Source organism: Apis mellifera, linkage group LG9 (assembly GCF_003254395.2).
Source record: "Apis mellifera strain DH4 linkage group LG9, Amel_HAv3.1, whole genome shotgun sequence".
Classification (NCBI taxonomy): Eukaryota; Metazoa; Arthropoda; class Insecta; order Hymenoptera; family Apidae; genus Apis; species Apis mellifera.
In genome coordinates, this window is record NC_037646.1 from 2,444,353 (window position 1) to 2,459,231 (window position 14,879).

Consider the following 14,879-nt stretch of genomic DNA (forward strand, 5'->3'; position numbering starts at 1 on the left):
GGACGGAATGGGACGAGAGGTGAGGAGAAGTAACGAGCAATGGGCACGTCGTATCAAACTGGTGAATTGGAATTCTAATTAATACCCGTGGATTATGGATAAAGATGTAAAAGGAATGGGTTGGACGTGAAATAGGAAGGAAAGATGGTTATGGAAGTGTGATTCGTTCTGTCTCTTTCAATTCCTCGCTCCTCTCCCTCTCTTTTAATACATTTTTCGATTATTCTTCTGTGTGAAACGGTGTCTCTTCAATATTCTGTTCTCTTTGAAAAGTTAAAAATAGTACGTTATATTTGTTACACGATATATTTGTATAAAATATATTTATATAAAAATAAGAATAATTAAAGTATTTATGTACTTTTTTTTTATCGTTCAAAATGAAGTTTGTATACATTCTTCCGAGTAAATGTATTTTATATTTTCTTTTACAATTCATTTTTATATTTTTATGCATCATATGTATTTATTATAAAAAAATTAATTATTCTAATTATAGAAATAGTTCAAGAAAGAAGGTTACAAAGTTTACAATTTAGGAAATAATAGAATCGAATTAGAATCGAAATCCCATCGTAATTGTTTCATTTTGTATTCTTTATTAATCCGGAAATTCCTCGTCGATTCCATGAAATGGAACACCATGGAATAACAGTACTGTATTTACACTGTGAAATTTTTTTTTTATTTTTTCTTATTTTTCGATACTGCAGCAATTTTTTTTTTTTTATTGGATTCCGTCACTGATATTATTATTAATTTAACGATTGTATGAGTCGTGGTTTGTACGCAGCAACAACTTCACCGCAGTCGTTTCCAACCAATAATTCAATAATTCCTTTTCCTGTTATTTTTAATTATACAGAATCTGGAACAAATTTAATAATCAGATACAGTTTTTCCGCGAAAAAAATAATTTTATCACAAATGAAACAAGATCATGTCTTATGATCTTTTGGAAAAATAGTGAATCAATAGATTTTTAAAAAAAGTATTGTGATCTTACATACTATCTTTTTCAAAACTTTTCTTTTAATCTTGCTTTAATTTATTCTTTCAAAAGATGGCGAAACTGTTTCATTCGCGACGACAGTTAGAAACAGAAATGCCTACTAAAACTGTCGTTGCACATGAACCAGTGCATGTGATATGATCGTAAAATTTAACCAATACAGAATACTGTCATCTATACAACCCAATAAAAATTGCTATAATATTTCTGACATAGAAAAACGAAACGATCTTTTACGATCTTTTTGTACATTCGTATATATCGTGTGAATATCTTGAATTTCTTTGGATTCTTGAGGGCGAAAACAAAAGTTTGATATACAAAAATTAAAAGATTTATTTATGCTACAAACAATTGAAATTTGCATTAGATAAAATAAGAAAGAAACGAAATATTACGATGGTGTGACGAAGATAGTATGATGTTCTCTTTTTTTGTCCAATATAAACTTCGATTGCTTGCAATAAGTTTTAATCAACAGTTTTTTATATCAATTATATTAATGTTTATACAATCTTATAAATAATTATGAATTATAAACTTTTATTTTCTGGAAATCTTAACTTCTATTTATTTTCTATCTTTCCAAAGAAAATAATAACAATTTAAAATGTATTAAATGCGTTAAGATTAAATAATATATAATAACAATAGAATTATTTTAATTACAATAATTACAATTAATTACAATTCCTTCAGGTCATTTAGTCTTTTATAACGATAAACATTACAATTTTGTTTAATATTTTATATATTGTTTAATATATATATACACATACTATATTTTAAATTAAAATCGAAAAATTATTTCTTTTTTTCTAAGAAATATTTTCATTTTCAGCAATATTTTCAATGTTATTGGGATTAAATGAAATCGTCGATTAAGAAACTTAAAATATAGATAATTTTTAAGAAACACTGGAATAAATTGTACTGTCATAAAAATTTCGACATTTGACATTCTTGTATTTGACGAGTTCATTCCAGTCTGGATTCATTGAATGTCTGTAAGCCAATACGTATTGCACGGTACCGGTGCACGCTCTGCAGATCCCATTGTATGCATTATTGACACCTGCGTTTATCTGACAGTACAGTTACGATCATAAATATTGAAGAGGGTAGATCTTGATATTTCGATCTGTCGTTTTGATTGATTCAACGTGCGAGCTCGAAACTACTTATACAATGCTGCATTTGTATCGAATACTTTTATTTCGAATAGTATCGTCTGATTTTTAATATCGAACAAACGCATTTGAAGAGAATTTTAAAATTGAAATTTTACAATTGACGCTTTAAAATTGAAACTTTTATTAATAATTAATATTTTATTTTTTTTTAATTTTATTTTATTTAGTCATATTTTGCTTTACAATGAAAAAGGTATCGGTTTCAAATAATTTGCATTACATTTTTCCAATTAATAAAAATTCAACATATATGAACGAAAATAAAACAATTATTGTAAATGTATATTGAATTTTTATTTAATAATAATAAAATAAATGACGCGAATAAAATACCACTAAAAAGGATTAAATGACAGAATTTGTAAAGAATAAAAATGGATCATGAAATTATTAAAATATTAAAAAATAAAAATATTATTATGTTTTAAAATTAATTTATTAGAATTATATTTTAAAAATAATGTTATAATTATTGAAATATTAAATATCAATCATCGTATCGTATCACAGTATATTTAATTGCATATGAAAAATTAAACATAATTTTCTCAAATATGATTTTATAAATATTTTATTTTTTCTTTCAAAATGTTTTTACATACAAAAATATCTTCTATCTGTATTCTTTTGTATTACATTTTAAAACATCTTTATATTATATTATTTAATTTTATTTAATTTATATAGCAGATATGGATTTTATGCTGTAAAAACTGAAAAAGTTTACATAGATTTCACTTTTGAACAATTATACAAATGTTACAAACGTAATTCAATTATAATAATTTATTGTACTCTATCAGGAATTAATCAAATTTTATAAATTTTGAAATTTTTTTTTTTAAATGAAGATAAAAAGATGTATCATCTTCAAATCGTTTATACATTCCTTTGATAGATATATTCTTTAAAATATCATTTCATCATTTCATTTATTTTGATCTTGAAATATATCAATATTATCATTCAAATAATTTTTTTCAATTTTCGAATTATAAAAGTATTTTATAAAAGAATATAAAAAAGTATTTCTAACAATTAAAATATATTTAATATATTTTTTAAGCGTTTAGCTTAAGTTCAAGTTAAGTTGGATATATATTTGAGAAATCATTATAGTACCTTTATTTATCGTATCTCTTGAGTATGAAACACCCAAAAGATAGTACCTTAGATTAATATTGGCAATATTAACGTCATTTTGATAGTATTTTGCGGGACATCCAAGAGATAGGGTGAATAGAAGTAAAATATCCCGCAGGCATTAATATGGATTAATTTTGAATTGGTTTGAATGAGAAACTTTCACTTTCAATAAATTTATGTAAAGTTTATTTTTTCAATTACAATGCAAATAGTAATATATTAAATAATAATACATAATTAAGTAATATAAAATATTGTTTATTCAATTATTTTTTGTAATAAATATAATATTTAATATAATTTGTATAATTTTTTATTTTTAAAATAACATTAACATTAAAAAAAATTCATATAAATGTATATTTGACTTTGTTTTCGAACGAATTTTTTTTTAATACACTGTATCTATTTATAATATAATATGGCGTTCGAAATAATTTATGCATTCCAACACTAACTCAAGAAGAAATTTCATTTACTGTTTTAGCTTCCCCATTTTTTCAAATTATTATTTTGTAGATAATTTTTTGAAAACTTTATTCAAATATTTCAATATTATTAGTACTATTTATGCGGATTTTTTAATAATTTCCACTTTTCGATAAAATTATTGTAACATAAAATTTACTATAGGTAACTCGAAAACAAGATCGAATATAGATCATATGTTTACATGAATTTTTTTTGTTTCATTGTTTTCATATATAGAGTTATTTTAGTAAGAAAGATAGTAATACATATTATACAAAGTAATGATGCATTTATCAACAGCAAACGTATTCGAAGTTTCGAGATCCCTTAATATTTAATACAAATCTTATTTAAATGTAGAATATATCTAAGATAAAATGGTGGAATATCTGCCAGTCTGCAAGGTAGCCGAGCATATAGATGGCGACGCTCGGAGTGTAAATAAAAGGAGACTCACGCCAGACAAAGTATTCTCCTTCATCTCTTTTCCCGCGTTTTCAGTTCCTCTTCCCGTCTTTCTCTCTTTCTTAAACTTATGAAAGGAAAGAGCGTAGCTAGGCCCTTCAATGGACGGTACCAAGCCAAATCGAGAGCCAGCAAAAGTGGAATTGTGAAATATTAATGCGACTTCCTACAGCGTTGTACGTTGATCCTCTGCTCTTCTCCTTCTTTTTACCCACTCTTCTTCTCCCGCTGTTTCTTTTTATACCATCTCTGTTTCCCTTCTTTCATCCGTGCTTTAAACATTTTCCACCGCTCTCTGCGCACAGCTATCTTTTCTCCCTTATCGTATAACATGCCGACACACGAAACAACGAATATCTATATCGTGCGAGCGATATACATCTTCAAGAAGCTACGCCCGAAGAAATGAATTCGTAAATCGATCTGGATTAGGGAAAGGGGAAAATGGATGTTCTTGATGTTTTGGGAATGTAATTGAAGTAAGAATTCTCTTCTTCAAGAATTCGTTGATTATTAAATTTTAAATTTTAAATCACACAACTGTATGTGTGATTTAACTTATAAATTATATTGTTTTAAGTAACGTATTGTTTTTATTTTGTAATTTTGTGTAGAACTTTTGTGTTGGATACTTCTGAAATATAATTGAGATATTATTTCAAGAAAAATATCGTTTATTAATTATTTGAAGTAATAAATATTTCTATTAATTTGAAATAATATTTTAAATGATGTTATTTATATTATTATTATATTATTATTTAATTAGTTTGTACCATATAATATAATTCCATTTGTTTGGAATTATTTTTACGATTGTTTTGCCAAATTTGAAATAAAAGGATTACAAAATAATACATTAAGTATCTAGAATTATACTATCAAATGAATCGATATTATATTTTTGAATAACAAATTATTGGCAAAGGAAAAAAAAATCATTTTTCTAATTTTTACAGTAATTACTCTACTAATAAAAAAAAATTTTATTTCTCCACTAATAAAATTTGTCTTCAAAATTATAAATTTCAATATAATCTTTATAATCTTCAATATATATATTTTCATAATTTAAATGACTTTCCTTCGTATTCTTTAATTTTTTCAATCGAGTATAAATTACATCGTAAAACTTTTGAGCACAGATATATCTCCTCTTTATCGTCTATAAATATACGATCATATCATATTATCGTCATTAATATCGATTATAGTCGATGCTCAGCTCACGTTTCACGAATCGAGTTAATCAGGATTTCGTGGAAATGAAATATATAGCAATTAATGTATCACATAGTTACATTTCAAAGGCACCCTACTTGATGTTTCGTCTTTTTCGAATGGCTGCTTCAGGAAGGTGAGAGGGGATACTTAGAGGGGCTGGCTTCAAGGTATGCAGACCTCTTCAGAACGCATTACGGAGACGTCCTGGAACCGCTTGAGGAGCTACGCCGCCGTGAAACAAATGCTTCTCCCAGAATGCCCAACACTCAACTCACTACCAGTCATTCACAGCCCATTTACGTGCCCGGGAAATACTCGGTGAGTAAATCCGTCTTTTTCTTTCTTTTTCTCCTGATTTTCCCTTTGTCCTTTCTATTTATCTATCCTATCTTCTTTCTTTCTCTCTCTTTTTTTGTTTCTTGACTTTATAAGAACTCTCTGATACGATAAAAAGCGTGAATGAACCAATACATGAAATATTGTCAACGTTTACAATCAACTTGTATCTCATTTTAAAACATGAAATTTATGTAACTTTGAACTCGTTTTTTTTTCAAATAAAAAAATAAAGATACCTTTATTTTGGAAAATTTAAAAAATTTAATTTGTTATAAAGATATAGAAATTTTTTGATTGAATCTACAATAAACGAAAATTGAAATCTCTCCTTTATAATGACTTAAAATTTATTGTATGATTTTTTTTTTCAAAATTTTTATTGAACTTTAAATATTAGAATCGTTAATTATTAGAATCAAGAAACGTTAAATTTTTATGGTTTTTTTTTTTCAACTGAATACTGGCTTACAATTAGAATCAGATTAATTATGTAGTTTGGATAATTACTTCTAATGACCTTGACATGTTTAAAAATGTTTGTTTAAAAGTCATCCTAATTAACCTTTATTGTTTGTTAGGAAGTCATTAGCAGAAAAGATTTAAATATGGCAATTATTTTTAGTAATGAGGTAGAGAATATTTACTCTTAATTCTCATTTTGAAATGCTGATAGAATTGTATAATATATATATATATACAATAGTATTCCTTAATATTTTTCATTTATATTTTTATATCAAAGATTTTTACGCATAATTATAACTTGATTAATTTTTAGTTGAATTTAATTATGTATTGAATTTCTAATATTTGAATTTGATACTGGCATAAATAAAAATATATTCTGTTATTTTTTTTATAATGTATATTAACTCAATAATTTATTATATAGTACACTTTATTTTCATGATTATTCATGTTGCATACTTTGAAATATACTATATTCTTTTAGAAGTTTGAATGAATTGCTGTTATTAGAATAATTAGATGTTTTACATTCTAGTATTTACATTCTAAATTGTTCATTCTTTTAGATTCATTCTTTCAAAATGAAATGAATTAATATGTGAATGAATAAGTGAAATATTATTATTTTCACTATTATAAATCTAATATTCCATTAATATTTAATTAATAAAAATATATACATAATACTACATATATCATAGTCAAAATTATTGTAATTAATTCCACAATTGAATATAAAATTAAATATAAAAATTAAATTTCAGAATTAAATTTAAAAATATTTTGTACAACTAAAAAAAATATCTACTCACCATTATATTTATTGTAATATTTATATTCTAATTAGTTAGATCAAGATATTTCATATTATTTAGTAATATGAGTATGATAATTTTATATTATGAAAATGAAATGTAGAATATATTAAATGAAATATGTTACATGAAAAACCAAAGATATATTTTTGAAATCATTGTAAATTATTGTTAAATATAGCAATAAATTTTATGGGAAAGGAAATCAATTTCGAGTACTCAAGTTTTATTTTTCGTTTGGGGAGATTTAGAGGTAAGTAGTTCACAAGAACTAAACACTTTCCATCGTGGAATTGAAAGTCCTCTGAGGGCAACTTGCCGAACTGGTTTAAAGGGGATTAACCGTGTAGATCCATTGATCCTGTTTCAAATCAGTTATTGTTCGGAGTTCTAACTTTCTACCAGGTCGAATCGAATTTCCTATTGATTGTCGATTAAGTTTAATTCTTTTGAAGATCTATGATTTTTCAAAAAGTAATTAAGCTTTTTATGATAAAACCATTGCACAATTTATCAAAATTGCCCATTTCGCTATTTGTCGCTGTTTGTCTTTCATTTGTACAATTTTAATAAAAAATTGTATAATCATCACATAATTAATTATTATTGTTATTGCATACGAGATACGAGAGAATGTAAAGATAATATTTTTGCATAGAGAATATAAAAATATGTAAATAAAAAATTTTTAATTAGAAAGATGAAAAATATCTTTAATAAATATTGTATAATATTGTTGTATTTTAATCACAAATTTAACACGATTCTGAAAAATTTTCAGAAAGATAAAATTTATTATGTTCTATATTTTAATTTCTAAATAGATCGCATTAAATAAATTTCACTTATTTTTAAACAAAAGTTAAGAAAATTGCAAAAAATTTAACTTTCTTTAATTTTCTTTACAGTTATCTTGTTCTCTTTGCAATAAATTTTAATTTCACGCAAGCAAGATTTCTTTCAATGGGGTAAAAGGTAAAAGAGATAAAAACCAAGAATGTTCTCTATTTTTGTTCAGCCCTCGAGCTGTCTCAGCGATAAGGAAGAGGACGAAATCTATGGCTTTGGATACGGTGTATTCAGCAGGCAAATGCTTCAACAACGACAACAGAAACTTGCTCTTGCCGCGCAAAATACAACTGCAGTGACACCTGGTGGACATCAACAACCTTATCAAAGGTAGGAACATTTAGAATTATCGTATGTTTACTTTATATTTTTTTATATTATTATATAAATCAATTAATATATAATATAAGCATTAATACAATAAATAATTTATATAATTTTATATATCCATTTCAATATATTTATGTTATTATGTTCAAGATCATTAATTTTAATTCATATTTTGGATCATTATCTTATTGAAAAACATATTTATTTCGTAATTCTATCTTTTATGCAAAAGTAAACAATTATTCTTTATTTATAATTATTTCCAATATAATTGATAATCGTCAAAAATGACAAGTTTCCAATATCATATGCTACAGATAGTTTTCATCTCTACGAATAATTTGTTAATTCCTGATGATCTTTCATAAATCGAGAATTTATGAAACAGAAATTTATTTTAAAAATAACATTATAATTGATAATTATCTTTCTAAAAAAGAACATATAGAATATAAACTGAATATTGAATAATAAGAAAAGATTTTATTGGCAAAAAATTTACACATTTAAAAAATAATATAAAAAATTTTACTATTTTAATACAATCTTAAATAAAAGTTTAAATTCAAAAAATTTATAAGATTAAAATTCATAAAGAGAATTATTATATCAAAACATTATCAAGTCTTATATTAATAGAGCTTCTATGAATCTCTTCTCAAAATATATATCTGTTATTTATTATTATGAAAAATATCAAATTTCTATTCTACACACTTATTTTAAAATTTTATTGCTAAAAGAAATCGATTAGCAAACTTTCATTAATTGTTCTTCTTCACGAAAACTTAATCCTAATCTAAACCTATTTAACCTAACTTTTTTAAATCTTGTTTATTAATTGAATCGAAGGATTTAAATTTTATATTTTGGTGGACAAAATTAACACATTCATAATAAAATAGTAAATAATATTAATAATAATTATCGAAATTAGAAAAAAATCATTGAACTAAACATTTACATATAAATCGATTTTCATAAAGTACAATTAATAAAAATCACTAGCTTTCATTATTTTCCAAGAAGAGAAGATAACAAGATGCATTAACTTAACTTTCCCAATTGTATAAGGGTAAATTTTAAGTAAAATCGAAAATTGGGAGCAATGTTTACACAGTAGAGCACATTCAATTACTAGGATGATCATCCAACCAACTAGTCACGAGTAATGCTTAACTGGTATGGCCTCTTTATTATACATAATTGCCCATTGTTAAGTGGTTTACCTGATCCGAAATAACATCTGCGCGCACCTTTACGCCGGCTGCTTGATATTTAATTGCTAATTAACCAACAGACTGCCGCGCATACTCCCCATTTTCCGTAGTTCCGGAATCCGTGAATAGAGAAAGAGACAAAGGAGGTCGTTATTAAATTCCATTATCTTGCCGCCGGCATTATCTGTTTTCGTGCACGCGCGAATAACCACGATCCTGGGCCTCTGATGCTGTATTATTCTCTTCTTGCCGCCACGATAACCGTGTTTTTGTGACTCTCTCAGCTACACTTACCTCAGGCAGTTCTCCGACTTTGCTAAACCGCGATAAGCTTGAACGATTTGCTCGTTGAAGATGCAAGACTTTATTTATAGTTCGTAAACACATCGACGTTCATTGGAGAACTAGGATTTATTGCGGAATAATTGTTTCTTTATTATTATTATTGTTTAAATCAAGTATTAATTGATTGTTTATTTCACTTAAATTGATACTTTAATGATTATTTTAATTTTGGAATTATCAATTATAATTTGTATGTAATAATATTCATTTATTGCAACATAACCTAAAAATTATGATTTTGAAGAAAACGGGTATAAATGTTCTGAGACTAAAGATCTCGCATCAAAATATTAAATTGGAAATGTACAATTTGAAAACATATAAAAAAAATATAATATAATAATAATTTTTGTATCAATTATTCAAAAATTGAAAATTGTAATTACAAATTTTTAATCGTATTATTGAAGAAAATAAATGATATATAACTATTGTTTATATTTGGTCATTTGATTAGTTTAGAATCGTATAATAATTTTGGTAGGATTATCTTAAAAATTAAACCCTCTACAATCCCTCAACAAAAATCAGAATTATTCATAATTTTTAATATTATATATATTTTTTGTAAAATTTAATAACATAGACATTATTTAATAATAATTTTTATTAATTGCTATTTCTATTAATTATTGAATATATATATGCATTAATTTGATTTGATATTTCTAGTATTAATATTTTCCTTATGATGAATTATATTTGTAATAGTAGTTTTTAGAAATTACTTTATTCAAATTAATTTTAAGTCAAGAGATAATTTTATAATTGAATGATAAAATGCCAAAAGATAATTGTTGATATAATTATTTGTTATATTTTTTTAATAATTTTTTTAATAATTATTACGCCTTAACATGTCAATAATAGTATATGAAACAATTGAAAGATTAGTTAGATATTTGCATTATCACGGATGAAGTAGAAACAAGAAAAAGATTAATAAATAGAATATATTTAAAATATAATAATATAATAATTAAAATAAGTAAGTAGAAAAAGTCTAGAATATCTTAAATTTTCAATATTTTATTTTCAATATAAACTTAATTTGTTATATTTGTTATATATTTTATATGTAGTTTTAATGTTTGTTCTTTTAACAAATTTTTAAATTACAAAATTAAATAATTTTTATATATTTAGAATATGCATTTTTTTCTTCATCCGTGGTTCAAGAATAATACTTATTTATAAATTCTTTAATAAAAAATATTTTAATAAACTCTATATTAATTAGAAATTAAATAATTCCATAATAATTTTATGCTTAAATATATTTATAATCTCTGCAAATAATATATTTTTATTCTGTACTATATTTTTATATTATATCTTTTTTTATTCATTATTAAAACATACAAAATTTATCAAAAAAACTTTGATTATTAATCTAAATTTTTAATATAATATACTAATTTTATTATATAAATTAATTTAAGTTTAAATAAAAATAACAATAATTATTATATAAAGTATTTAAAAAATAACATTATTTATTATTATTTATTATTATTTTTCTTTTAAAATTAATTTGAATTTATGTTGTGGAAAAATTTTCACAACTGTTATATTTAAGCATATTTCTATATAAATCTATACGAATATTATTTGGTACAATAATTATTATATAAGTGGGTATCGGAGTTTATCCAATTCCTCTGTGCAAGCAACACGTGAAATTAATTATTCGTGGTTTACGATCGACTGACGAGCATTTGACTGAATTAATTATACGCCTCTGTACCTTAGTTTCATGGATGTTGCATAATGCGTAATTATTATATGATAAGTACACATCGATGACTTTATTGATCATGAAATTTACTAAGATTTTATAAGAATTAGAAAAATTAGAAAAAAATAGATAAAATAGATACAATAGATTTTTGATAATATATTATGTTCGTATAAATATTTTATATTTTTAATTTTATTTTTTAATCGATTTTGAAATTTTTTACTACCTTACAAAATTAGTATCTTAAATTTAATATTTTAAGAATTTAATTTTTTTTATAAAATATGATTTTATATTTTATAAATTTAATTACTATTGAAATATTAAAACTATTTTTCTTTTATTACACGTCAACTAATAAACTAATTTTTTTAACTTTTCAAAGAAATTCAATTTTGAAATAATTATTGTAATTTTAAAGAATGATCAAATACTTTCTTGTAATATCGACTTTCATATTTTCTATCACTAATTTATCACTGTGTTAATTTTATCTAACCCATGCGTATAATTTCTTTTTGCAATAAGCGTAAATTAAAATCGTAAAAATATTCAGACGATGAGAAAATTATATAAATTTATATTTATATTTATAAATACGTTTATTCAAGCTATAAAATAAATTGAATATTTTATCATATTAACTTCTTCTATTATTTAATTTATCGCTTATTATGCGAAAATCTGTGTACATCAAATAAATCAAATTTATATTTCTAAATATAACCAGTATTTTAATAATGTAATATTAAAAATCAAAGAAATTTAGTAATATTATAATACATAAATACACATATATAAAGCAATAATTTCCATTGCATCATGACATGTCCCAATATTAATGCGGATCAATTTTACATATATAACTGCATATTACATGTAAAAGGTATCTAAAAACATCGTTCTTGATAGGATTTCCTGGCCACAAATGAGATATCGTCAGATATTCTATGGACGACCATCTGCTGTCGACGAAGTAATGATGGAAGCTGCGATTTATGCGTACATTTATCCGATATTACAAATGTATCGCGCGTGATTATACTCGAATCACGTTAATGCAGCATATTGAATACGTGCCGTTTCTATGTCCCTATCCGAGTGACCTTTACGCAATTCGCCATGCTACGTTGTTTCATTCTGGAAAAATGTATTATGTGCCGGATAAAATTCGTGCGATATTTCTCGTAATGCTCGTGACAATAATTGATGGGCTGTGAATCATAATGGTGTAAGTTCAATTGTTGGAAAATGAAACGATTCTATAATTTCACCGTTATTTTGAATTATTTCAATGCAAATATTCGAAACTAATGCAATTCGAGAAACATATAATATATACAATGGAAAAAGATATTTTTTTATTTTTAATTTACGAATATATTTAATATATATTATATAGTAAAATCTCCATTATCTGAATTAATACAGAGACCATTTGCAGCCATAAGAGAATTTTTAGTATTAATGGAGTTCACAAGTTCTTCTTGAATTATTTTATATTTTGAGAAATAAACAGCATTTATATTTTTAGTTTGCAATATTTTTAAACTTTTGAAGGATTTGGAAGATGCATCTTGCAAATAATTTTCAATTTCACTCTTATGTTTCTTAATGATCATGAATTTTGTTGGAATATTATATAGTTTTGCCTATTCTATAATTCTCTCTGCTTTCAAATTTTTTTAATATTTTTCGATTTCTGAATAATTAATACTACATAATTATATTTCGATATCGTCATATTATATAAATATATCCAACATCACCCTTCCGTGGTAAGCAAAAGTGGATACTGTTTATATTATTTGGATAGATAGACAATTCTAATTTAACTATTTTCATATTTATATATCCAAGTTTTTTTTATTTAAAATATAATATATTATACAACGAATATATTAAAACTTGAGACACTATTTTATTTATGGCGTTCAATATAAAATATTGAACGAAATGAAAATTAATTAATTTCAATTTATCTATATCTACCATTTCTTCCTTTTTTCCTTGTGAGTCATAGGCGGTGTGTAAAACTTGAAAATTCAATACTCCTTGAAAATTCATAATTTTTCTGGATCAGACAGTAAATTTCTCTTCTTATTAAAACTTTCACAAGGACACGTATAAAGACGAGGGAAAAGATTATATAAGTATAAAGCAATTAGAAAAAAGGAAGAATATTTCTTGGACTTTTTAGCACTGTTCGAAGTTTAAAGAACTTCTTATGATTTCCAGAATTTTAATTTAAGACATTAGACTTCTTGGATTGAGAATTTTTCATTTTAACTTTATAATGGAAAGTATTTGGAATTCCTTTGTTCTTTATAAATCACTTGGAATAATATGATAAATTATATTCTAATTCTATAATTAGAACATAATAATTATATTCTTATAATGCACTAGTGATTTTTATATTCGATTTCCAATTAATAAAATTAAATTTTATTTTTTTATTCAAATAATTATATAAAAATCAATTTTTTTTCCATCTAATTATTTCTTTTTTTTTTTTTTTGAATTTAAATTGACTTCTTTATTCTCGATCCTGATTTTTTATTATTTTAGATTTTGAAAAAAAATTAAAAAAGTTCTGATCGAAATCTCTAATTTATTCCACAAATTAAGAGAAATGTTTATGTGAAACGTAAAAAAATGAATTTTAAACTTTTATCAATAAAAGTAAATATTTAATTTGAAAAAAATGGATTTTTTTACAAAAGAAAATAATAAATATTGAAAATTATTAATAATTCTAATTGAATAATTAAAAATTTTGCATTATCATTTAAGAAACATTCTTTCTTTCTTTGAAATTAAGTACTGTTACTTGGTTCGTTTCGATCTTGATAGAAATTTGCATGCGATATGTCGATTAATTTACCTAGGTGGAGGACCACCCTATTTCGTACGGGGAACAAAACTATATCGAATGTATTAACTGATAGAGTTTGCTAAGTGTGGTTAATACAATACAAGACCTGAGTATCTAACACGAGAAGTTTAGTCTGTGCTACTAGTTTGAAGTTGATTGCTAACTCAGAAAGTTTTGTTGTGTTACCTGCTAGTTTAAAGTCTATTGCTAACTTATCAAGTTTTGTTATATTATTAGTTCGTAGAGGATTTACTGGCTTACTAAAAAATTTAAAATTTAATACTTTCGTGACTCCAAAATACTAGAATATCCAGTATGTGTTATCAAAAACATTGAATATTTAAAATAAAAAGCAAGAATTATTGAAAATAATTATATTAAAA

The 14,879-nt window shown here is 24.0% G+C and overlaps 1 protein-coding gene across 5 annotated transcripts in view; it reads left to right on the forward strand.

Moving 5' to 3' along the window:
- The window catches only part of LOC413382 (SAM and SH3 domain-containing protein 1), a 468,674-nt gene that overhangs the window by 372,163 nt on the left and 81,632 nt on the right, over positions 1 to 14,879 (forward strand). For all 5 annotated transcript variants that reach the window (XM_006558129.3, XM_016914098.2, XM_016914101.2 and 2 more), the window contains 2 exons: positions 5,641 to 5,829; positions 8,152 to 8,312. In XM_006558129.3, the coding sequence (XP_006558192.2) occupies positions 5,641 to 5,829; positions 8,152 to 8,312 (350 nt within the window). The remainder of the gene's footprint in view (positions 1 to 5,640; positions 5,830 to 8,151; positions 8,313 to 14,879) is intronic.